Genomic DNA, 21,540 nt, shown 5'->3' on the forward strand with positions numbered 1-21,540 from the left:
GGCGGCGCGGCCACGTGACCCCCGGCGCAGCCCTATTGGACGGCGCCCTTGGCGCCGCGCGGCGATTGGCGGAGGCGCCGTCCAATGGGAGCGCGGCGCGGCGGGGTTTGAAGGCGCGCGCGGGATGGCGGCGGAGCCTGGCGGCGGCGGCGGCCCCGGCCCCGGCCCGGTACCGGCCATGGCGGCGGCTGCGTCACTTCCGGCCCCCTCCGCCGCGGCCTCCTCGCGGTTACCGGTGCGCGAGGCCCGCGGCAAGCGCGCGGCGGCCGGGCCGCAGCCGGAGGCTCCCGAGCAGGTTCGGCCCCGTTCACCCGGTCCCGGTAACGCTCCCGGTGCGGCCCCGGTCTCACCCCTCCCCCTCCCCGTTTACCCCGCAGAAGCGGCCCCGGCCCGGCCCCCGAGCACCGCGGGCTCCAAGCGGCCGCGTCCCGTTGCGGCCTCTCAGCGTCCCGGCGGCACCGGGCCCAGGTAAGGCGGCACCGGGGGGGGCCCGGTTCTACCGGGGGGTCCCTTCCGGTCCCGGTAACCCCCCCCACCTCCGTGTCCCCCCCCAGGGCCTCCCCGCAAGGCCATGACCGTGGCCGCCGCCCCCCGTGCCGGTAAGAAGGCCCTGGAGGCGGCTCCGGTACCGGCAGCGCCGCCTCCGGTACCGGGGGTGCGGCGGCGGGCGGCGTGGGACCTGAAGGGGCAGGTGGGCGACCTGCGGGCGGCCCTGGCGGGGCTGCGGGAGAAGGCGCAGGGCCTGGACGGCGAGAACCGGCAGCTCCGCGAGCAGCTGCGGGACCTGCGGGACGAGCTGCGGGACCGCCGGGCCCGGGAGGAGGAGCTGGCCGGCGAAGTGGGGTGAGAGCTCCGGTAACACACACACCACCCCCCCCCGGTACCGGTTTCCACACCCTGGTAACCGGGGACCCCCCCTCCGGTAACCGGGGGACCCCTCCCCTTCCCCCTCCGGTAACCGGGGACCCCCTCCGGTAACGGGGCACCCCTCCCCTTCCCCCCTCCGGTAACCGGGGTACCCCTCCCCTTCCCCCCCCTTGGTAACCGGGGAACCCCCCGGTACCGGGCGCCCCCCCCCCGGTAACCGGGCGCCCCCCAGCTCGCTGGGCACGGAGCTGGAGCGGTGCCGGGAGGAGTCCGGCCGGTGGCGGCGGGAGGCGGAGGCCGAGGCGGGGGAGCGGCGGCGGCAGGCGGCCGAGCTGGAGCAGCGGCACCGGGAGCTGCGGGAGCTGCGGGAGGCGGCGCGGCACCGGGACGAGCGGCTGGCGGCCACCCAGGTGGGCACGGGGCTGCCCCCCCCCCGAGTGGTTATTGGGGTCTCTCCCCCCCCAAATAATTATTGGGGTCCATCCCCGCCCAAGTGATTATTGGGGTCTTTGGGGTTCCCCCCCAGTGATTATTGGATTATTGGGGTCTTCCCCCCCCCCCGAGTGGTTTTTGGGGTCTTCCACACCCCCCCCCCCCCGAGTGGTTATCGGGGTCTTTATCCACCCCCCCCCCCCCCTCCCCAATTATTATTGGGGGTCTTCATCCCCATCCCCTCCCCGATTATTGGGGGTCTTCATCTCCCCCCACCCACCCAAATTATTATTGGGGGTCTTCTCCCCCCCCAAATTATTATTGGGGTTTTTCCCCCCAGGTTTTTGGGGTCACTCCCCCCCAGTTCCGCTTGGCGTTTCCCGCAAGGTTTAGGGGAGTTTCCCCCAATTCTGTTTTTTTTCCCCCAATTCTTGGTGGGTTTTTGCCCCAATTCCGGATGGTTTTCCCCCAAATTTTTTTTGGGGGGGGCCTCTTCCCCAAGGTTTTGGTGGATTTCTCCCCTAATTCTTGGTGATTTTTCCCCAAGTCTTTGGGGGGGGGGGGGGTTTCCCCAAATTCTGGGTGCTTTTACCCTAAAGTTTTGGTTTTTGCCCCCCCCCCCCCCAATTCTTGGTGGGCTTTTCCCCAATTCTGGATGGTTTTTCCCCAAGTTTTTTTGGGGGGGCTCTTCCCAAGGTTTTTGGTTTTTTTTTCCCCCAAATTCTGGGTGTTTTTTTCCCGAAGTTTTTTTTTTTCCCCAATTCTGTTTTTTTTTTTTCCCAAGTTTTTTCGGGGGGCTCTTCCCCGACGTTTTTATGGGGTTTACCCCAAATTCTGGGTGCTTTTTCCCTAAAGATTCTTTTTCCCCCAATTCTTGGTGGGCTTTTCCCCCAATTCTGGATGGCTTCCCCCCAAGTTTTTTTGGGGGGGCTCTTCCCTAACGTTTTTAGGGGGTTTTTCCCCAAATTCTGGGTGTTTTTTCCCTAAAGTTTTGTTCTTTTTGCCCCCCTAATACTTGGTGGGCTTTTCCCCAATTCTGGGTGGTTTTCCCCCAAATTCTCGGTGGCGCTTCCCCAGCTTTTGGGGGCCGCCCCCCTATTTCTTGGGGGCCTTTTCCCTGAACTTTTGGGGTCTTTTCCCCAATTTTTTTCGGTCCTTGCCCCCCCCAGGCGGAGCTGGAGGCGGCGGCGGGCTCGCTGGCGCGGCGCGAGGCGGAGGCGGCGGAGCTGCGGGCGCTGGCGGCGGCGCGGGAGGAGCGGCTGCGGGCGCAGGAGGAGCGGCTGCACGCGCTGGAGATGGAGCGGCGCCGCCTGCACAACCTGCTGCAGGAGCTCAAGGTGTGCCCGGGGGGGGGGGGGCGGAAATTTAAAATAAATAAATAAAAAATTAAAAAAAAAACTAATTTACTTAAAATTAAAATTAATTTAATTTTTAGTTAAAAATTAAAAAAAAAAAATAAAAATACAAAAATCGGATTTCATTTTGGCGGATTTTTCACCCCCCAAATTAAAAAAATAAAAAATAAAAAATCAAATTTCACTTTTTGTTTTTTCAAAATTTAAAAAAAGCAATTTTTTTTTGCTCAGCACTTAAAAAAAAAAAATCATTTGTTTTTCCTCAAAATTAAAAAAAAAATTGCTCAAACCTTAAAAAAAAAAAATTCATTTCTGTTTTTCCCTCCAAATTAAAAAGAATCATTTATTCTTTTGGTTTTTCTCAGAATTAAAAAAAAAAAAAAAAGGGTTTTGCTCAACAACTTAAAAAAAAAAAAAGTAAATTCATTTCTGGTTTTCCCTCAGAATTAAAAAAAAAAATAAATCACTTATTCTTTTGTTTTTTCTCAAAACTAAAAAAAAATAATTTGGTCTTTGCTCAAAACTTTAAAAAAAAAAAAAGGCAAATTCATTTCTAGTTTTCCCTCAGAATTAAAAAGAATCATTTATTCTTTTGACTTTTCTCAAAATTAAAAAAAAAAATAAAATATGGTTTTTGCACTAAACTTTTTTTTTAAAAAAAAGGCAAATTCGTTTCTGGTTTTCCCTCAAAATTAAAAAAGATCGTTTATTCTTTTCATTTTTCTCAAAATTAAAAAGCAAATATACCACTTTTTTTAGTTTACTCAAAATTTAAAAAATCATTTAATCATAGACTCATAGAATGTCCCGAGTTGGAGGGGACCCATGAGGATCATCGAGCCCAACTCCTGGCACCGCACAGGTCTGCCCAAAAGTTTAGACCATGTGACTAACGTTTTTGTTTCTCTTAAAAATTAAAAAAAGAAAAGTCACTTCAATTTTTTCTCAAAACTTAAAGAATAAAAAACTCATATTTCATTTTTTGAGTTCTTTTGCTCAGTTTTTTTTAAATTGCCCCGTATTTCATTTTTTGAGTTCTTTTGCTCAGTCTAAAAAAATAAAAAAATTTTGCCCCATATTTTTAAAAATTAAAAAAAAATCACTTCATTTTTTGCTCATTTTTTAAAAAGCATTTGATTTTCCATCAAAATTTAAAATAAAAATCGTATTTCATTTCTTCGCTCAAAATTTAAAAAAAAAAAAGTTTAACTTTTTTGGGTTTTGCCCGAAATTTAAAAACAGCAACAGAGTCACGGTTCATTTTTGGGTTTTGCTCAAAATTTTACAAGTCCATAGGAATATATAAATAAATATTTAAGTTTTTATACATAAATATATAAAGCACGAATCTATTTTTTTATAATAAGGCTGACGGGCAGGGCTCAAAGGGTTGTGGTAAACGGGGCCGCAGCTGGCGGACGGTCGCCAGTGGGGTCCCCCAAGGCTCCGTTTTAGGGCCGGTCCTCCTCACGTCCTCGATATCCTATGAAATAACTTTTTTTCCCCTTTTTTTTGCCTCCCGTAGGGGAACATCCGCGTCTTCTGCCGCGTGCGCCCGCTGCTGGCGGCCGAGCAGGAGGCGCAGAAGGGGCTGGAGCACCTGCGCTTCCCCCCCGACGACAACAAGGCGCTGGTGCTCTGTAGGACCGAGGGGGGTGAGAGGCGATTTCGGGGGCGACCCCGACCCCAAATCGGGGCTGGGGGCGCCTCCGTGCAGCCCCTGCTGGTCCCAAATCCTGGGCGGCCCCATAAGGAGGCGGGCGGCCCCATAAGCCCTATATCTCCCCAGGCTGAGCGTTGGGCTGGGGCCGGGGCTCGCCGTGTCCCCCCCGTGTCCTGACACGTCCCCCCCCCTGTCCCCATATTCCCCCCCCCCAGTCCCACACGGGGCGCGAGCGCCGGGGCGACGTGCGCTACGACTTCAGCTTCGACCGCGTCTTCCCGCCCGACGCCTCGCAGGAGGACGTCTTCGAGGAGATCGCCCTGCTCGTGCAGGTGCCCCCCGTGCCTCCCCCATAAAGGACCCCCCCAAGTGCCACCAAAGACCCCTGTTCCCCCCCCCATTTCCTCCCAAAGACCCCCTTTTCCCTCAAATTGCCCGTTTCCCCCATTTTTCCCCCCCAAACTGCCCCCACAGTGCCTCCATCTCCACCCAACGCCCCCCCAGGTGCTCCCCAAGGCCCCCGTTTCTACCCTGTTTTCCCCCACTGTATCCCCCTTGTTTCCCCCATAAATGTCCCTGTTTCCCCCCCAAACTGTCCCGCAGGGCCCTTTTCCCCCTCTTTACCCCCAAACCGCCCCCCATAAGTGCCCCCATTTCCCCCCTTCCCCCCCAAGTGCCCCCCAAAGCCCTCGTTTTCCCCTGTTTCCCCCATAAATCCCCCCATTCCACCCCAAGGCCCCCATTTCCCCCATAAATCCCCGTTTCCCCACCAAGGTCCCAGTTTCTGCCCGTTTCCCCCCCAAGCCCCCTCCATCTTCCCCTGTTTCCCCCAAAGCACCCCCGTTTCCCCCCTGAAGGCCCCCGTTTGCCCCTGAACTGCCCCCAAAGTGCCCGTTTGCCCCTATTTCCCCCATAAATGCCCCCATTTCCACCCCAAAGGCCCTCATTCCCCCCGTAAGTGCCCCCATTTCCCGCCCAAGCTCCCCCGAAGGCCCCTGTTTTCCCCCAAAGGCCCCCATTTCCCCCCCCTTCCCTTTTGCCCGTTTCCCCCCGAAGTGCCCGTTTGCCCCTGAACTGCCCCCAAAAGCAGCCCTGTTTGTCCCCCAAGTGCCCCCAATGGCCCCATTTCCCCCATAAATGCCCCTGTTTTCTCCTCAAGTGTTCCCAAAGCTACCCCATTTCTCCTGTTTCCCCCCAAAACTGCTCGATTTCCCCCCAAAGGCCCCTGTTTCCCACAAACTCCCCCCAAACTGTCCCTTTTTCCCCTCTAAGTCCCTGTTTTCCCCCCCAAGGCCCCCATTTCCCCCATAAATGCCCCCATAAACGCCCCAGTTTCCACCCCAAAGGCTCCCATATGCCCCTGAACTGCCCCCAAAGTGCCCATATAACCCCCCCATTTTCCCTATAACCCCATTTCCCCTACAACCCCCCCAGTCGGCGCTCGACGGCTACCCCGTGTGCATCTTCGCCTACGGGCAGACGGGCAGCGGCAAGACCTACACCATGGAGGGGCCGGGGGGCGCCGACCCCACAACCCGGGGGGTCATCCCGCGCGCCGTGCGGCACCTCTTCGGGGGCGCCCGCGAGCTGGCGCACAAAGGGTGGCAGGTGGGTCCCGGACCCCCCCCGCTTTTGGGCGGGGGTTGGGGCTTTTTGGGGCTAATTTACGGCTTTTGGGGCTTTTTGGGGGGGGAGTTAGGGCTTTTTCAGGCTAATTTAGGGCTTTTGGGGGCTTTTTTGGGGGGGCTTAGGGCTTTTTAGGGCTAATTTAGGGCTTTTGGGGGCTTTTTTTGGGGGGGGGGTTAGGACTTTTGGGGCTTCTTTGGGGGGCCTAGGGCTTCTTGCGGGCGGTTTAGGGCTTTTTCAAGGGCTTTTTTAGGGGAGATGGGGCTTTTTTTAGGGGGGGCTTTTTTTGTGGGGGGGCTGGGGCTTTTGGGGGGGTTGGGGCTTTTTTTGGGGGGGGGGGCTTTTTCAGGCTAATTTAGGGCTTTTGGGGCTTTTTCAAGGGGGCTTTGGGGCTTTTTTTTGGGGGGGTAGGGCTTTTTAGGGCTAATTTAGGACTTTTGGGGCTTTTTTTGGGGGGGTTAGGGCTTTTGGGGCTTTCTCATGGGGGGTTTAGGGCTTTTGGGGGCGCTTTTTGGGGGGGGTTGGGGCGCTTTTTGGGGGGGGTTGGGGCTTTTTGGGGGGGGGGTTGGGGCTTTTTGGGGCTTTTTTGGGGGGCTTAGGGCTTTTTCAGGCTAATTTAGGGCTTTTGGGGGCTTTTTTGGGGGGGCTTAGGGCTTTTTAGGGCTAATTTAGGGCTTTTTGGGGCTTTTTTGGGGGGCTTAGGGCTTTTTCAGGCTAATTTAGGGCTTTTGGGGGCTTTTTTGGGGGGGCTTAGGGCTTTTTAGGGCTAATTTAGGGCTTTTGGGGGCTTTTTTGGGGGGCTTAGGGCTTTTTAGGGCTAATTCAGGGCTTTTGTGGGGGGGGGGTTAGGGCTTTTGGGGGCGGTTTAGGGCTTTTTCAAGGGCTTTTTGGGGGGGTGGGGCTTTTGGGGGCTTTTGTGGGGGGGCTAGGGCTTTTGGGGGGGGTTTAGGGCTTTTGGGGGCTTTTTCAAGGGGGGTTTGGGCCTTTTGGGGTCTCTCTAGGGGGTTGGGAGCTTTTGGGTCTTTTTTTCGTGCCCCTCTGACCCCCCCCCCCAGTACCGTTTCAGCGCCAGCTTCCTGGAGATCTACAACGAGGCCCTGCGGGACCTGCTGGGGGGGGAGCGGGGGGGCGGCGAGCTGGAGATCCGCCGCGTGAGCTCGGCCAGCGACGAGCTGCACGTCCCCAACCTGCGCTGCGTCCCCGTGGCCTCCGAGGAGGAGGTGAGAGGCCGGCGGTTCCTCTCGGAGCCCCGTTTACTTATTCTTTTTTTTAATTTTTTAACCCAAAATTTGCCCCCCCCCCCCCCCAAGGTGCTGGGGCTGCTGCAGACGGCCGCCGCCAACCGCTCGGTGGCCCGCACGGCGCTCAACGACCGCTCGTCCCGCAGCCACTGCGTCTTCCAGCTCCGCATCGAGGGCTCCAACGCCTCCCGCGACCTCCGCTGCGCCTGTGAGCTCCTCGGGGGGGGGGGTTTCCTTCCTCCCAGGGGGGTGGGGGGGCGCCGGCCTCCTCTTCCTCCCCACTGAGCCTCTCCCCCCGCAGCGGTGCTGAGCCTGGTGGACCTGGCAGGCAGTGAGCGGCTGGACAAGTCCCTGGCCAGCGGCAAGCGGCTGCGCGAGACGCAAGCCATCAACGCCAGCCTGTCCGCGCTGGGGCTGGTCATCATGGCCATCTCCAACAAGGTGGTTTTTGGGGGGAAAAAAACGGGGATTTAGGCGGGGCGTGACCCCAAAGTGTTGTCCCTTTCCCCTATAACCCGTGGCGTCCCCCCAACCCCGTAGGAGCCCCACGTCCCGTACCGCAACAGCAAGCTGACCTACCTGCTGCAGAACTCGCTGGGGGGCAGCGCCAAGATGTGAGCGGGGTTTTTTGTTTGTTTTTGGGGTCGGGGGGGGGGGGTTTAGGAGGTGTTCACCCTGCTTGGACACCCCGCTATTCCGTGACTCCCCCCCCAGGCTCATGTTCGTCAACATCTCGCCGCTGGAGGAGAACTTCGCCGAGTCGCTCAATTCCCTGCGCTTCGCCAGCAAGGTGCGGGGGGAGTAGTAGTGGGGGGGGAGTAGTAGTGGGGGGGAGTAGTAGTGGGGGGGAGTAGTAGTGGGGGGGAGTAGTAGTGGGGGGGAGTAGTAGTGGGGGGGAGTAGTAGTGGGGGGGAGTAGTAGTGGGGGGGAGTAGTAGTGGGGGGGAGTAGTAGTGGGGGGGAGTAGTAGTGGGGGGGAGTAGTAGTGGGGGGGAGTAGTAGTGGGGGGGGGAGTGTAGTAGTGGGGGGGGGGAGTGTAGTAGTGGGGGGGAGTGTAGTAGTGGGGGGGAGTGTAGTAGTGGGGGGGGGGAGTAGTAGTGGGGGGGAGTAGTAGTGGGGGGGGAGTAGTAGTGGGGGGGAGTAGTAGTGGGGGGGAGTAGTAGTGGGGGGGGGGAGTAGTAGGGGGGGGGAGTAGTAGTAGTGGGGGGGAGTGTAGTAGTGGGGGGGAGTAGTAGTGGGGGGGAGTAGTAGTGGGGGGGGGGAGTAGTAGTGGGGGGGGGGAGTAGTAGTGGGGGGGGGAGTAGTAGTGGGGGGGGGAGTAGTAGTGGGGGGGGGAGTAGTAGTGGGGGGGGGAGTAGTAGTGGGGGGGGGAGTAGTAGGGGGGGGGGAGTAGTGGTGGGGGGGGGAGCAGTAGTGGGGGGGGGGAGCAGTAGTGGGGGGGGAGCAGTAGTGGGGGGGAGCAGTAGTGGGGGGGAGTAGTAGTGGGGGGGGAGTAGTAGTGGGGTTTTTTTTTGGGGTGGGGATTGGGAAGGGTTTGGGGTGGTTTTGGGGAGAGGGAGGGGGGAGGGCTTGGGGAGGAGAGGCTGGGGATGGTTTTGGGGGCACAATTTGGGGGGGCACAGAATAATGGGTGGTTGGGGGGGATGTGGGGACAGTTTTGGGGGGGATTTGGGGGCGTTTGGGATGTGGAGTACTCGAGGGGGGTGGTTTGGGGTGTCATGGAGAGTTTGGGGGTAGTTTGGGGGAGATGCAGGATGCGGGGGGGTGCTGGGGGGGAGGGTACGGGAATGGGTTTGGGGGCATGGCTGGGCAGGTTTGGGGTGGGGGGTGATTTGGGGGCAGGTTTTGGGGGGGTTATGGGGCGGGTTTGGGATATGGGGAGTTACGGGGTGGGTTTGGGATATGGGGGGGTGATGTTGGGGCAGGCTTTGGGGGGTTATAGGGCAGATTTGGGATACTGGCGACAGGTTTAGGATACGGGGCTGTGGTTTTGGGGGGGTGACGGGGTGGGTTTGGGATACGGGGGCGTGATTTGGGGGGGTTTGGGGTGCGTTTTGGGGGATTATAGGGCAGGTTTGGGATATGGAGGGTGATTTTGGGGTTATGAGGTGGGTTGGGGGTATAGGGGGTGTGATTTAGGGGGTTTTGGGGGGGGTTATAGGGCAGGCTTGGGATATGGGGGTTGAGTTGGGGGGGGTTAGGGGGTGGGTTTGGGCTACGGGGGGTGTGAGTTGGGGGGTTAGGGGGGTATAAAGGGCAGATTTGGGATACGGGGATGATTTTGGGGGGGGTTATGGGATATGGGGGGCAGGTTTTTGGGAGTTAGGGGGTGGGTTTGGGGGGTTTAGGGGGGACAGGTTTTGGGGGGGTTATGGGATGGATTTGGGATGGGGGTGTGATTTGGGGGGGGTTTTGTGGGGTTATAGGGCAAATTTGGGATACAGGGGGTGATTTGGTGGGGGGTTATGGGATATGGGGGGAAGGCTTTGGGGTTTATGGGGCAAATTTTGGGTGGTTTTGGGATGGGGGTGTGATTTGGGGGGGGTTGGGGTGGGTTTTGGGGGGTTATAGGGCAAATTTGGGATACCGGGGGTGATTTGGGGGGGTTAATGGATAGGGGGGGCAGGTTTGGGGGGATTATGGGGCAGATTCGGGATGGGGGGGGCATTTGGGGGGGTTATGGGGCGGGTTTTGGGGTCTGGACCCCCCCCCTCACCCCCCTCGTTCCCCCCCCAGGTGAACGAGTGCATGGTGGGCACGGCCCACGCCAACAGGAAGTAGCCCCGGGCCCCCGGGACCACCCCCCCCGCAGCTTCCCGTCCCCCCCCCCCCCCCCCCCCCCCGTTTTTATCCCCTCCCCCACTCCGCTTTTATTCCCCTCCCTCAGTAAAGAGCCCGCTTCGGCCGGCGCTGATTGGCCGCCGGCGTCACGTGTCACTGGGGCGGGGGCGAAACAATGGCGGCGCCCTGTGCGGCTGTGCCTGTGCCGCGTACGGCAACATGGCGGCGCCCAGCGGCGCGGGACCACTTCCGGTCGTGCGCAGTGCTCTGCCTGCCGTGGGGGGGGGATCGGTACCGGAGCAGCCGCCGCCGCCGGGTGGCAAGTGCGCATGCGCTGCATTACGGGGGGGGGGGGTGAGCGAGCTGGCGCATGCGCAGGGAGGGGGGTTGAAGGCGTTGCTGCCCATAGAGGGCGGAGGGGTGGGGTCTTAAAGGCGCAGCGCACCCCAAGGCAGGGGTGGGATCTATTGGGGGGGTTATGGGGTGGGGGCGTATGGGGGGGGTACAGGGGGTGGGGGTGGGTATATTGCCGGGAGGGGGCTGTAGGATGTCGCCTGTATGGGATGGGCCATTTATGTGGTGTGCATTTGGCTGCTCCGTGTAGCCTGATTTTAATAAACATGTAAATAATAAATGAAAACATTTTTTGGGGGGGGTGGGTGGGGGGCACTGGATTTAGATCCTGCTCGCCTCTGTCCTGGCCCTTGTGGCCGTGGGAGTGCACCCAAAAAAGGCTCTGGGTGTCTAGGGACAACCCTTTTCCTAAAAATTAAAAAAAAAAAAAAAAATTGCTGTTGATTCCCAGCTGCAATCAACTTCCTCCCTCTCCTGCCTGCGCCAGTCCCATGTGTGAAATCCAAACCTGCCCCAAAATATGTGGTTTTGTCCCCAAAACATTCCTTTTTGTCCCCGAAGTTGGTGCTTCCGTCCCTGTCGTGTTAGTTTCCAACGCTGCCACCAAAACTGATGATTTACCCGTTAAAAGAAGAATAAATCTCCCAAGTTTGATCTGCCTTGTCCCAAATGGGGCGCTGCAAGGAGCCCTGATGGGGTTTGGAAGCAAAACCTTTAGGGAAAATCTATAGGGAAAGCCTTCCCCATTGCACGTTTCTGTCCTATAACCCCCTTGGCACCTATAGGGGAACATAAACAGGCTGCAGGGTCCTACATTCTGGTGAGTAAAAATCTTACATAAATAATAATAAATGAATGCTTTGCTTTTTTTTTTTTGCCAGTAAATTTTAGAAGTGTAAAGTACTCTGGGGAGGTGCAGGCTCGAAACCCAAAGGTTCCTCATAATCCGCACAAATGTTTTTTCATAGAGCTAATAGTTCACCAAAGTAAAATAAAAAGACAAATATCTTAAAGTAGTCATTAAAGTATTAAGTAAAGTAAAAAGTAAATAGTTCATTATAGTTTTTGTGAACTTTTGGTCCCCTAACTATGAGGCACTGTACAACATAACCCCTTCCCTCACCCTTCTGTGTGGGGAATGGCAACATTTCACTCACATTGTTGTCATTTATATTGCCAAATTGTATTTGTAAGCCTGATAGTAAATAGTTACGTGGTCTTTCCTCCCAAATTACCACTTAAAACCCCACAGTTGCCCCCAAACTGCCACAATTTTGCTGCTTTTTGGCCTCTTTCCACTGTTGTGGGGGGTTGCTACAGCTTTTCACTGCACTTAAAATCTGGATCATGGGCGAAGAGGAGATAAATATAAGTAAATATCTGTGTAAATATAGGGAAATAAGTAGTGTGCGTATATATTTATATATATATATCCTGTCCAATTTTTGTGCTCTGGCGTTTCAATTTGCATCTAAATGTATTGTATATAGGGTCTTTTATGTTCCCTTGCCAGCTGGTAGGTATTTCACTTTATTTTTACACCAAGGAGACCTGATTTAACCAGAATCCTGTTCTTGTATTTACAAGTAAAACATATTTAATTTAAAATATATTTAATTAACTCCTTCATCACTCTTTGACCACGGTTACAGACGGGCGCATCACTGACAGGTGAAAATGCACATCTGCGAGCTGCTGCTGCTGCTTCTTCCTACATTTACCCCCTTCGGGTTGGGAGTTGCGTGCAATTTGTGTTTTCATACAAATAAATTTCCACAGCTTCCCCCCTTTGTGTGCCATTAGGGGACATTCCTAGGGGCTGAGGGGCTCGGTGGTGCCTTTTTTTTTAGATTTAATTGTGCCTTTTTTGTAAGGAACTCAAGCTAAAACCTTTATTTCATTCCTATTTAACGACTTTATTCCCATTTAATGATTTTATTTTTGTTTAATGACTTGAAAGAGGCAGGGCTGAGGGGGGGGATTTAGGCCCCAAGCCCTGCCTCAGGCCCGGCCCCGCCCCCGCACTGCGCATGCGCCACCTCCCCCTCGTGGCGCCTGCCGGCGACCGTAGCCCCCGCGCACGCGCAGCTCCCCACCCTCCGTCGCCATCTTGTCGTACGCCTGCGCACTGCCGCCTCTCCGCCCGGGCTGCGCTCGCCTTCCGCGGCGGTGCCGGCGCCGCTGGGCCCGGCCCCGGGCCCGACCTCGCCTCCGCCGTTTCCTCCCCCGGGAGTTGCGATCGCGGAGCGCGGAGGGCGCCGCGCTCCCCGCCTCGCGGGGAAAATGGCGGCGCCCAGGCCCCGCCCCCGGCGGCGCCGTACGGTGTCATGGCGGCGCCCGCTGCCGCGGGCCGGCCGGGCCCACTTCCGGTCCTGCGCAGTGAGGCGGCGGCGGCGGCGGCCGCTCGGTGTGGCGGCGCTGGGGGCGCCGGAACGGAGCGAGGAGGCGGTGAGCGGCGGGGGGGGGCGGGGCGGGGGCGGGGCCGGGCGGGGGGGGGGCGGGAGGGACCGGAGGGGGGAGGGGAGGGACCGGGGAAGGGGGGGAGGGACCGGGGAGTGGGGGAGGGGGAGGCCTGAGGGGGGCGGGGGAGGCCTGAGGGGGGAGGGGAGAACCGGGGGGGGGGGAGCGGGAGGGGGGCACCGGGGGTACCGGGGGGGGGGTACCGGGGGGGTCGGTTTGGGGGGCGGGGGGCGGGCCCCGGGGGTGCTGACCCCGCTCCTTCCCCCTCCCCCCCCAGGTGCCCCCGTGACGCCGCCCGTTCCCCGGGGGGGGGGGGGCCGAGGGGGGCCCCCTGCGTCCCCCCGCAGGAAAAAAACGCATAAAAAAACCTGACAGAAACGAGGCGTTGCGGCCCGAATCGGCACGTTTCGGCCCAAATCCGCACGTTTGGGCCCAAATCCGCACGTTTGGACCCAAACCAGTGCATTTGGACCCAAAGCGGCACGTTTCGGCCCAAATCCCCGCTTTTTGGCCCAAATCCCCGCTTTTTGGCCCAAATCCCCGCGTTTCGGCCCAAAGCGTGATCCCTTCGCTCGGGGATGCCCCTGAGCCCCCGCCATGGCGGCCCCCCCGCCCGGCAGCAGCATCATCGTCCTGGACGACGAGGACGAGGGGGTCCCGGAGCCCCCCCTCCCCGCCGCCGCCGCCCCCACCCCCAGCAGCTCCTCGCCCCCCCCGCCTCCCCCCGCCACCCCCCCCCAGCCCAATGGGGGGGGCCCCGGCAGCCCGGAGCCCCCCCATAGCGGGGGCAAGGCCGGGGGGGGCAGCTTCAAGGCGGAGAACGAGCGGCTCTTCGCTGAGGTGAGCGGCCAGGACCTGTGTTTTGGGAGGGGGGGGGGGAAGGGGCACCCATGGGTGGCCCCCCAGGGGTGGGTGGTCCCCCGGGGGTGGGTTGTCCCCCTGGGTGGGTTTCGTGTCCCCACCCCCCCCTCCAGTTTTTGGGGTCCCCAAAACGTGTCCCCCTGCCCTGCTGTGCCTTGGGGTGGAGGGGGGGTGATGGGGATGTCCTCAGCACCATCCCCGCGTCACCGCGGTGTCCCCACGTGTCCCCCCCTTGTCACCTCGGTGTCCCCCCATGTCCCTCCCTTGTCACGTTGGTGTCCCCGCATGTCCCCCCCGTGTCCCCGTGTCACCTCAGCACCTCCACGTGGCCTCCCCGCGTCCCCTCGTGGCATGTCGGTGATGGTTCGGCACCTCTGTCCCTTTGTCACCTCGCTGTCCCCGGTGCTGTCTCCATGTCACCTCCCTGTTTCCGTCCCTCCTCGGTGTCTCGGAGCCACCTCGGCCTCTCCATCCATCTCCACCTCTCTGCCCCCCCCAGGTGTCCCCACCCCTCTCGGTGTCCCCGTGTCACCCCCCCCCCCCCCCCGTCCCATTTCATTGTCTCCGTGTCCCCGTTGGTGTTCCCATCTCTCTCGATGGCGGTTCCATCTCCCTCAGTGTCCCAGCATCACCCCCGTGTCACCTCTGTGTCACGCGGGATCTCTGTTTCTCCGTGGTGTCCCCGTGCCACTTGGGCACCTCGGTGTCACCGTCTAACGTTGGCGCCTCCATGTCCCCCGTGGCATCTCCATTTCTCTTGATGGTTCCATCATCCTTTGGTGTCTCCGTGTCACCTCGGGGTCTCTGTGTCACCTCAGTGTCTCCATGCCACCTCGGCAACTCTTTGTCACCTCAACGTCTCCATCCCATGTTGACATTTCCTTGTCACCTCAACGTCTCCATCCCTGTTGACACCTCCTTGTCACCTCAGTGTCTCCGTGCCACCATGACAACCCTTTGTCACGTCAACGTCTCCATCCCGCATTGACATCTCATTGTCTCCATGCCACCTGGGCACCTCCACGCTGGCTCATTGTCTCTGTGCCACCTCATTGTCTCCATGTCATCTCAACGTCTCCGGCCCTGTTGGCATCTCTTTGTCACCTCAGTGTCTCCATGCCCCCTTGGTACCTCCGTGTCACCTCAACATCTCCATCCCACGTTCCTTGTCACCTCAATGTATCCATGCCTCCTCGACAACTCTTTGTCACGTCAACATGTCCATCCCACGTTGACATCTTGTCACCTCAGTGTCTCCATGCCACCTTGGTACCTCTGTGTCACCTCAGTATCTCCATCCTTGTTGACGCCTCCATGTCACCTCAATGTCTCCATACCACCTTGACAACTCTTTGTCACCTCAGCATCTCCATCCCACGTTGACATCTCCTTGTCACCTCAACGTCTCCACATCCCCCTGGACTCCCCGTGTCCCCCTTTGTGTCCCTGTGTCCTCCTTGGTGTCCCCGCCTCGCCGTCCCCGCGCTACCTCGTCCTCTCCGTCCCCGCAGTTCCTGGAGCTCTGCACCCACCTGACGGAGGAGCACCCCGAGGTCATCCCCTTCCTGTCCGGCCGCCACCAGAAGGCCAGCCCGGACTTCCTGGCCTCGGCTGAGCTGCGCAACATCCTGGCCCGCTGCCTGGCCCGCGTGCGGGCGCGCCACAACAAGGTCTACGTCTACATCAACGAGCTCTGCACCGTCCTCAAGGCCCACACCCTGCGCCGCAAGCTCCCGCTGGCCTCCGCGCCGCCCGCCCCGACGCCGACGCCACCTCCTGATGCCCCGCAGTCGGCGCCCGAGCCCGGCACCGCCGCCCCGCGGCCGCCCACCGGGTCCAAGCGTCAGATCCGCTACCTGGAGAACCTGCTGCGGGTCTACACCGGCGAGATCCGCCGGCTGCAGGAGCGGGAGCTGGACCTGGCCGAGCTGGACAGCGAGGACTCGAGCTACCTGCAGGAGAGCCGGCTGAAGCGCAAGATGATGCGCATCTTCCAGCGCCTCTGCGAGCTCAAGCAGTGCAGCAGCCTGACCGGCCGCGTCATCGAGCAGCGCATCGCCTACCGCGGCACCCGCTACCCCGAGGTCAACCGGCGCATCGAGCGCTTCATCAACCGCCCCGAGGCGTTCCCCGACTACACCGACATCCTCAAGGTGATCCAGAAGGCCAGCGCCCGCCACAGCCTGGGGCTCGCCCGGCGCCAGATGGAGAGCATGGCCCAGGACGCCTTCCGCGAGGTGGGCAACCGCCTGCAGGAGCGGCGCCACCTCGACCTCGTCTACAACTTCGGCAGCCACCTGACGGATCAGTACCGGCCGGGTGAGGGGGGGACGGGGCTGGTGGAGGGGCCACGGGGGTGGTGGGGGGGATGGAGCTGGTGGAGGGGGAAACAGGGCTGGTGGAGAGGGAATGGAGCTCGTGAAGGGGTGATGGAGCTTGTAGAGGCGTGACGGAGCTCGTAGAAGGGTGATGGAGCTCATAGAGGGGTGATGGAGCTCATAGAGGGGTGACGGAGCTCGTAGAGGGCTGATGGAGCTCGTAGAGGGGTGATGGAGCTCATAGAGGGGTGATGGAGCTCGTAGAGGGGTGACGGAGCTCGTAGAAGGGTGATGGAGCTTGTAGAGAGAGGATGGAGCTTGTAGAGGGATGACAGAGCCCATAGAGGAGTGATGGAGCTCATGAAGGTATGATGGAGCTCGTGGAGGGGTGACAGAGCTTGTAGAGGGTTGATGGAGCTCATAGAGAGAGGATGGAGCTCATGGAGGGTTGATGGAGCTCATGGAGGGGTGACAGAGCCCGTAGAGAGGTGATGGAGCTCATAGGGAGGTGACAGAGCTCTTGGAGGGGTGATGGAGCTCATAGAGGGTTGATGGAGCTGGTGGAGGGGTAATGGAGCTCATGGAGAGGTGTTGGAGCTCGTGGAGGGTTGATGAAGCTCGTGGAGGGGTGACGGAACTTGTGGAGGGGTGACAGAGCTCATGGAGAGGTGATGGAGCTCATGAAGGGATGATGGAGCTCGTGGAAGGTTGATGGAGCTCATGGAGCGGTGACGGAGCTAGTAGAGAGGTGACAGAGTTCATAGAGGGGTGGTGGAGCTCGTGAAGGATTGATGGGGCTCGTTGAGGGGTGATGTGATAGAGCTCATGGAGGGTCGATGGAGCTCATGGAGGGTTGACAGCTCATGGAGTGGTGATGAAGCTTGTGAAGGGTTGATGGAGCTCGTGGAGGGTTGATGGAGCTCATGGAGGGTTGATGGAGCTGGTGGAGGGATGAAAGCGCTCAGAGAGGTGACAGAGCTCATGGAAGGGTGGTGGAGCTCGCGGAGGGGTGATGGAGCTTGTAGAAGGATGATGGAGCTTGTAGACAGGTGATGGAGCTCATGGATGGGTGCTGGAGCTCATAGAGGCATGCTGGAGCTCATGGAAGGATGACAGAGCTGGCGGAGGGGTGATGGAGCTCCTGGAGACGTGATGGAGCTGGTGGAGGGGTGATGGAGCTCCTGGGGGCGTGATGGAGCTCATGGGGACGTCATGCAGCTGGTGGAGGGGTGATGGAGCTCCTGGGGGCGTGATGGAGCTCATGGGGACGTCATGGAGCTGGCGGAGGGGTGATGGAGCTCCTGGGGACGTGACGGACCTGGCAGAAGGGTGCCAGAGCTCACCGGCACGGTGTAACGGGGTGGTGACGCCTCCCCCCGCCCCAACCCGTCCTGAGCCCCCCGCCCCGCGTCCCGCAGGCACGGACCCGGCGCTGGTGGACCCCGAGCTGGCCAAGCGGCTGCGGAAGAACCGGACGGTGGCGCTGACCCGCCTGGACGGCGTCATCGCGCACTACGCCCAGCTGCAGGACGAGAGCGAGGAGGAGGAGCGCGGGCGCAAGCGGGCGGCGCGGCAGCAGGCGGCCCCCGGCCCCACCGGCGGCTCCCCGGCGGCGGCGGCGGCACCGGTGGGTGGGGGGCGGGACGGGGATGGGGAATGGGATTGGGATTGGGGATGGGGACAGGGGACGGGAAAGGGGGATTGGGATTGGGGAGGGGGATGGGATTGGGGATGGGGATGGGGATGGGGAATGGGGATTGGGGTCAGGAATGGGGATGGGAAAGGGGGATTGGGATTGGGAATAGGGACGTAGATGGGGTATGGGATTGGGATTGGGGATGGGGACAGGGGACGGGAAAGGGGGATTGGGATTGGGGATGGGGATGGGGAATGGGAATTGGGGTCGGGAATGGGGATGGGAAATGGGGATTGGGATTGGGAATGGGGACGGGGATGGGAAAGGGGGATTGGGGATTGGGATGGGAATGGGGAAAGGGGACGGGAAAGGGGGATTGGGATCAGGAATGGGGATGGGAATTGGGAGATTGGGATTGGGAATGGGGACGGGAAAGGGAGGTAGGGATTGGGAATGGGGAAGGGGATGGGAAAGGGGAATTGGGATGGGGATTGGGGATTGGAATGGGAATGGGGAAAGGGGACAGGAAAGGGGGATTGGGATTGGGAAAGGGGATGGGGATTGGGGTCAGGAATGGGGATGGGAAAGGGGGATTGAGATTGGGAATAGGGACGGGGATGGGGAATGGGGATTGGGGTTGGGAATGGGGGATTGGGATCAGGAATGGGGATGGAAATGGGGAATCGGAATTGGGTTGGAGATGGGGAATGGGGATTGGGATCAGGAATGGGGATTGGGATAGGAAAGGGGGTCTGGGGTCGGGAATGGGGATGGGGATTGGGGATGGAGACTGGGGAAAGGGACGGGAAAGGGGATTGGGGATTGGGATGGGGAATGGGGATTGGGATCAGGAATGGAGATTGGGAATTGGGATGGGGATAGGGATGGAAAAGGAGACGGGAATGGGGATTGGGGAATTGGGAATGGGGATGGGGGCGGGAAAGGGGGATTGGGATCAGGAATGGGGATGGGAAAGGGGATGGGGAATGGGATTGGGAATAGGGATAGGGGTAGGGATGGGGAATCAGAATTGGGATGGTAATGGGGATTGGGATGGGGATGGAAAAGGGGTGGGGGGTTGGAAGTGGGGCCGGGGATGGAAAAGGGGATTAGGGATTGGGGGTGGGGATTGAGGATGGGGAATAGGGGCGGAAAGGGACAGAGAATGGGAAAGGGGATGGAAAAGGGGATTGGGGACTGGGGATGGAAACGGAAAAGGAGGTGAGGATGGAAAAGGGGACAAGGAATGGGGACGGGGATGGAAAAGGGGATGGGGGACGGGGAATAGGGATGGAAAAGGGGATTTGGGGCTTGAGGATGGGGATTGGGATGGAAAAGGGGATGGGGAATGGGGCTGGGGATTGGGCTGGGGATCGGGATTGGGTGTGGGGATGGGGGTGAAGATGAGGATGGCAATGGGGACGGATGTGGGATGGGACGGGGACGGGGACGGGGACGGGCCGAGCCCACCCTCCCTGTCCTGCAGAGCCCAGAGGGCGCCGCTGGGAAGAGCCGCGAGGAAGAGGAGGAGGAGGAGGATTCGGACGAGGAGGAGGACGAGGAGGAAGAAGAGGACGAGGAGGAGGAGGAGGAGGACGAGGAGGAGGACGAGGAGGAGGAAGACGACTCCTCCGAAGCCGACGCCGAGCTGCCGCCCCGCAAGGGCCGAGAGGAGGAAGAGGAGGAAGGGGACGAAGCCGCCGAGGGCGGCAGCGGCGAGGAGGTGGCTGCCACGCAGGGTAGGGTGCCACCGGGGACGGGGGAGATGGGGGGCGGACGACACGAGGACGCGTGTGACCCCCACCCCCCACCCCCCCGCAGTGCCACCAGCGCCGTGCCCGCGCCCGATCAAGGGAGAGGAAGAGGAGGAAGAGGAGGAAGAGGAGGCCGCGAAGGAGGCGGCCGCCCACGACCTCTTCGTCCTGGAGATCGAGGCGCTGCCCCTGGAGCCCGGCGAGACCCCCCCGGGGTCCCCCCCCCTGGGGTCCCCCCCCCCGGGGACGCCCCTGCCGCCCCCCGGCGCCTCCGAGGCCACCCCGAAAGCCGCCCCCCCGTCCCCCGAGCCTTCGGAGGCCACCCCCCCCGCCGCCCCCCTCCCCGGAGGAGGCCTCCCGGACTCTCGCGGCCCCCCCCGGCGGCGGCGGAGGAGATGCCGGGGGCGGGCGGGGGGCGCTGCCGGCTCTGGACTCGTCCCCCCCCCCAAAAAAGACCCCTGGGGGGCAACCCCTGGCCCTTGGAGAACGGCGCCGGGGGGGGCGGCGGGGGGGGCGCCGCCATCACCTCCACCAGCTTCAACGGCAGCGCCGAGCCCCCCCCCGCCGCCTCTCCCCCGCCCCGCAAGCGCAGCCGGCTCCAGGCGGCCCCCCCAAACCCTTCCAGGTACGGGGGGCGGGCGGGGGGCTTCGGGGGGGGGGTTGCGGCGGCGGCCCCGCCGTGCGCCCCCCCGGCCGCCCCCCCCGGCGTGGAGGTGCACAGCGTGGGCTCGGAGGACGAAGAGGAGGAGGAGGAGGAGGAAGAAGGCGAGGTGGGGGGGTCCCGGCACAGCCCCCTCCCCGACTCCACCCGCGCCGACTCGCCCGGCCGCGACCTGGTGAGCAGCTCCCAGGGCAGCCCCCGGCGCCCCCCGCCCAAAACCTGCAAGGTGAGGGGGGGGCAAATATTTTTTTGGGGGGGGGGGGGGGGGTGTGTCCCGGGTACCTGGGGGGGTCCCCGTTGGGTTTGGGGGGGGCTTCGTGCTCCTCTGGGGTCCCTTTTTGGGGATAGGGGGGCACCTGTCCTGTCCCCCCCCGCCCCGGGGGGGCCCTTCGTGTGTCCTGGGGGGGGGGCAAATATTTTTGGGGGGGTCCCGGATACCTGGGGGGGGCCCTGGGGGTTCCCCATTGGATTTGGGGGGGCTTCGTGCTCCTCTGGGGTCCCTTTTTGGGGATAGGGGGGCACCTGTCTCATCTCCCCCCCCCGGGGGGGGTCCTTGGGGTGTCCTGGGGAGGAGTCCCTATTTTGGGGAGGGGGTCCCTGTACTTGGGGGAGGGGGGGGGTCCCCATCGTATCCTTGGGGGGGTCTTGGGAATCCCTTTTAGGGAGGGGTTGTCCCTAATTGGGGGGGGTTCCCTAATTTGGGGGGGAGCCCTATTTGGGAGGGGGGTCCCTAATTTGAGAGGGGGGCGTCCCTGTCCTATCTTGTGGGGGGGTCCCTATTTTGGGGGAGGGTTCCCTAATTTGGGGGAGGGGTCCCTAATCTGGGGGGGTCCCTTTGCTGTCCTGGGGTTCCCTAATTTGGGAGGGGGGGGGGGGTCCCTGTCCTATTTTGGGGGGGGTCCCTAATTTGAGGGGGGGTCCCTAATTTAGGGGGGGGTCCCTAATTGAGGGGGTTCCCTATTTTGGGGGGTCCCTTTGCTGTCCTGGGGGGGGGTCCTGGGGTTCCCTAATTTCGGAGGGGGGGGTCCCTGTCCTATTTTGGGGGGGGGTCCCTAATTTAGGGGGGGGGCTAATTCAGAGGGGGTTCCTATTTTGGGGGGGTCCCTTTGCTGTCCTGGGGGGGGGTCCTGGGGTTCCCTAACTTCGAGGGGGGGGGTCCCTAATTTAGGGGGGGGTCCCTAATTTGGGGGGGGGGGGGTCCCTAATTGAGGGGGTTCCCTATTTTGGGGGGGTCCCTTTGCTGTCCGGGGGGGGGGTCTGGGGGTCCCTAATTTTTGGGGGGGGTCCCTCATTTTGGGGGGGGGGTCCCCAATATGGGGGGGTCCCTAATTTAACTTCGTGCCCCCCCCCCCCCAGACCAGCGTGGCGACGCAGTGCGACCCCGAGGAGATCATCGTGCTCTCGGACTCGGACTAGCCCCGCCCCCTCCCCACATTAGCCCCGCCCCCTCCCACATTAGCCCCGCCCCCCTCCTCTCTTCGGCCTGGCCCCGCCCCCAATAAAGCTCCGTTTTGTTACTGCGCCGGCGGCGC

At 60.6% G+C, this 21,540-nt stretch overlaps 2 protein-coding genes across 2 annotated transcripts; both read left to right on the forward strand.

Moving 5' to 3' along the window:
• Nucleotides 1-35: 35 nt before the first annotated feature.
• On the forward strand, nucleotides 36-10,102 carry KIFC1 (kinesin family member C1). The gene is made up of 14 exons (XM_066986688.1): nucleotides 36-295; nucleotides 378-468; nucleotides 555-843; nucleotides 1,100-1,277; nucleotides 2,469-2,636; nucleotides 4,180-4,307; nucleotides 4,532-4,649; nucleotides 5,752-5,925; nucleotides 6,999-7,163; nucleotides 7,254-7,392; nucleotides 7,486-7,625; nucleotides 7,725-7,798; nucleotides 7,899-7,974; nucleotides 9,920-10,102. The coding sequence occupies exons 1-14, from the start codon at nucleotides 125-127 to the stop codon at nucleotides 9,962-9,964; spliced, it is 1,956 nt and encodes a 651-aa protein (XP_066842789.1). The 5' UTR covers nucleotides 36-124; the 3' UTR covers nucleotides 9,965-10,102.
• Nucleotides 10,103-12,433: 2,331 nt separating this feature from the next.
• DAXX (death domain associated protein) lies at nucleotides 12,434-21,529 on the forward strand. The gene is made up of 7 exons (XM_066986678.1): nucleotides 12,434-12,766; nucleotides 13,056-13,618; nucleotides 15,151-15,958; nucleotides 17,376-17,584; nucleotides 19,080-19,332; nucleotides 19,415-20,234; nucleotides 21,365-21,529. Exons 2-6 carry the CDS (start codon nucleotides 13,376-13,378, stop codon nucleotides 20,185-20,187), a joined length of 2,286 nt encoding a protein of 761 aa, XP_066842779.1. The 5' UTR covers nucleotides 12,434-12,766; nucleotides 13,056-13,375; the 3' UTR covers nucleotides 20,188-20,234; nucleotides 21,365-21,529.
• The last annotated feature ends 11 nt before the right edge of the window (nucleotides 21,530-21,540 follow it).

This window comes from Anser cygnoides, chromosome 35, assembly GCF_040182565.1.
Source record: "Anser cygnoides isolate HZ-2024a breed goose chromosome 35, Taihu_goose_T2T_genome, whole genome shotgun sequence".
NCBI lineage: Eukaryota > Metazoa > Chordata > Aves > Anseriformes > Anatidae > Anser > Anser cygnoides.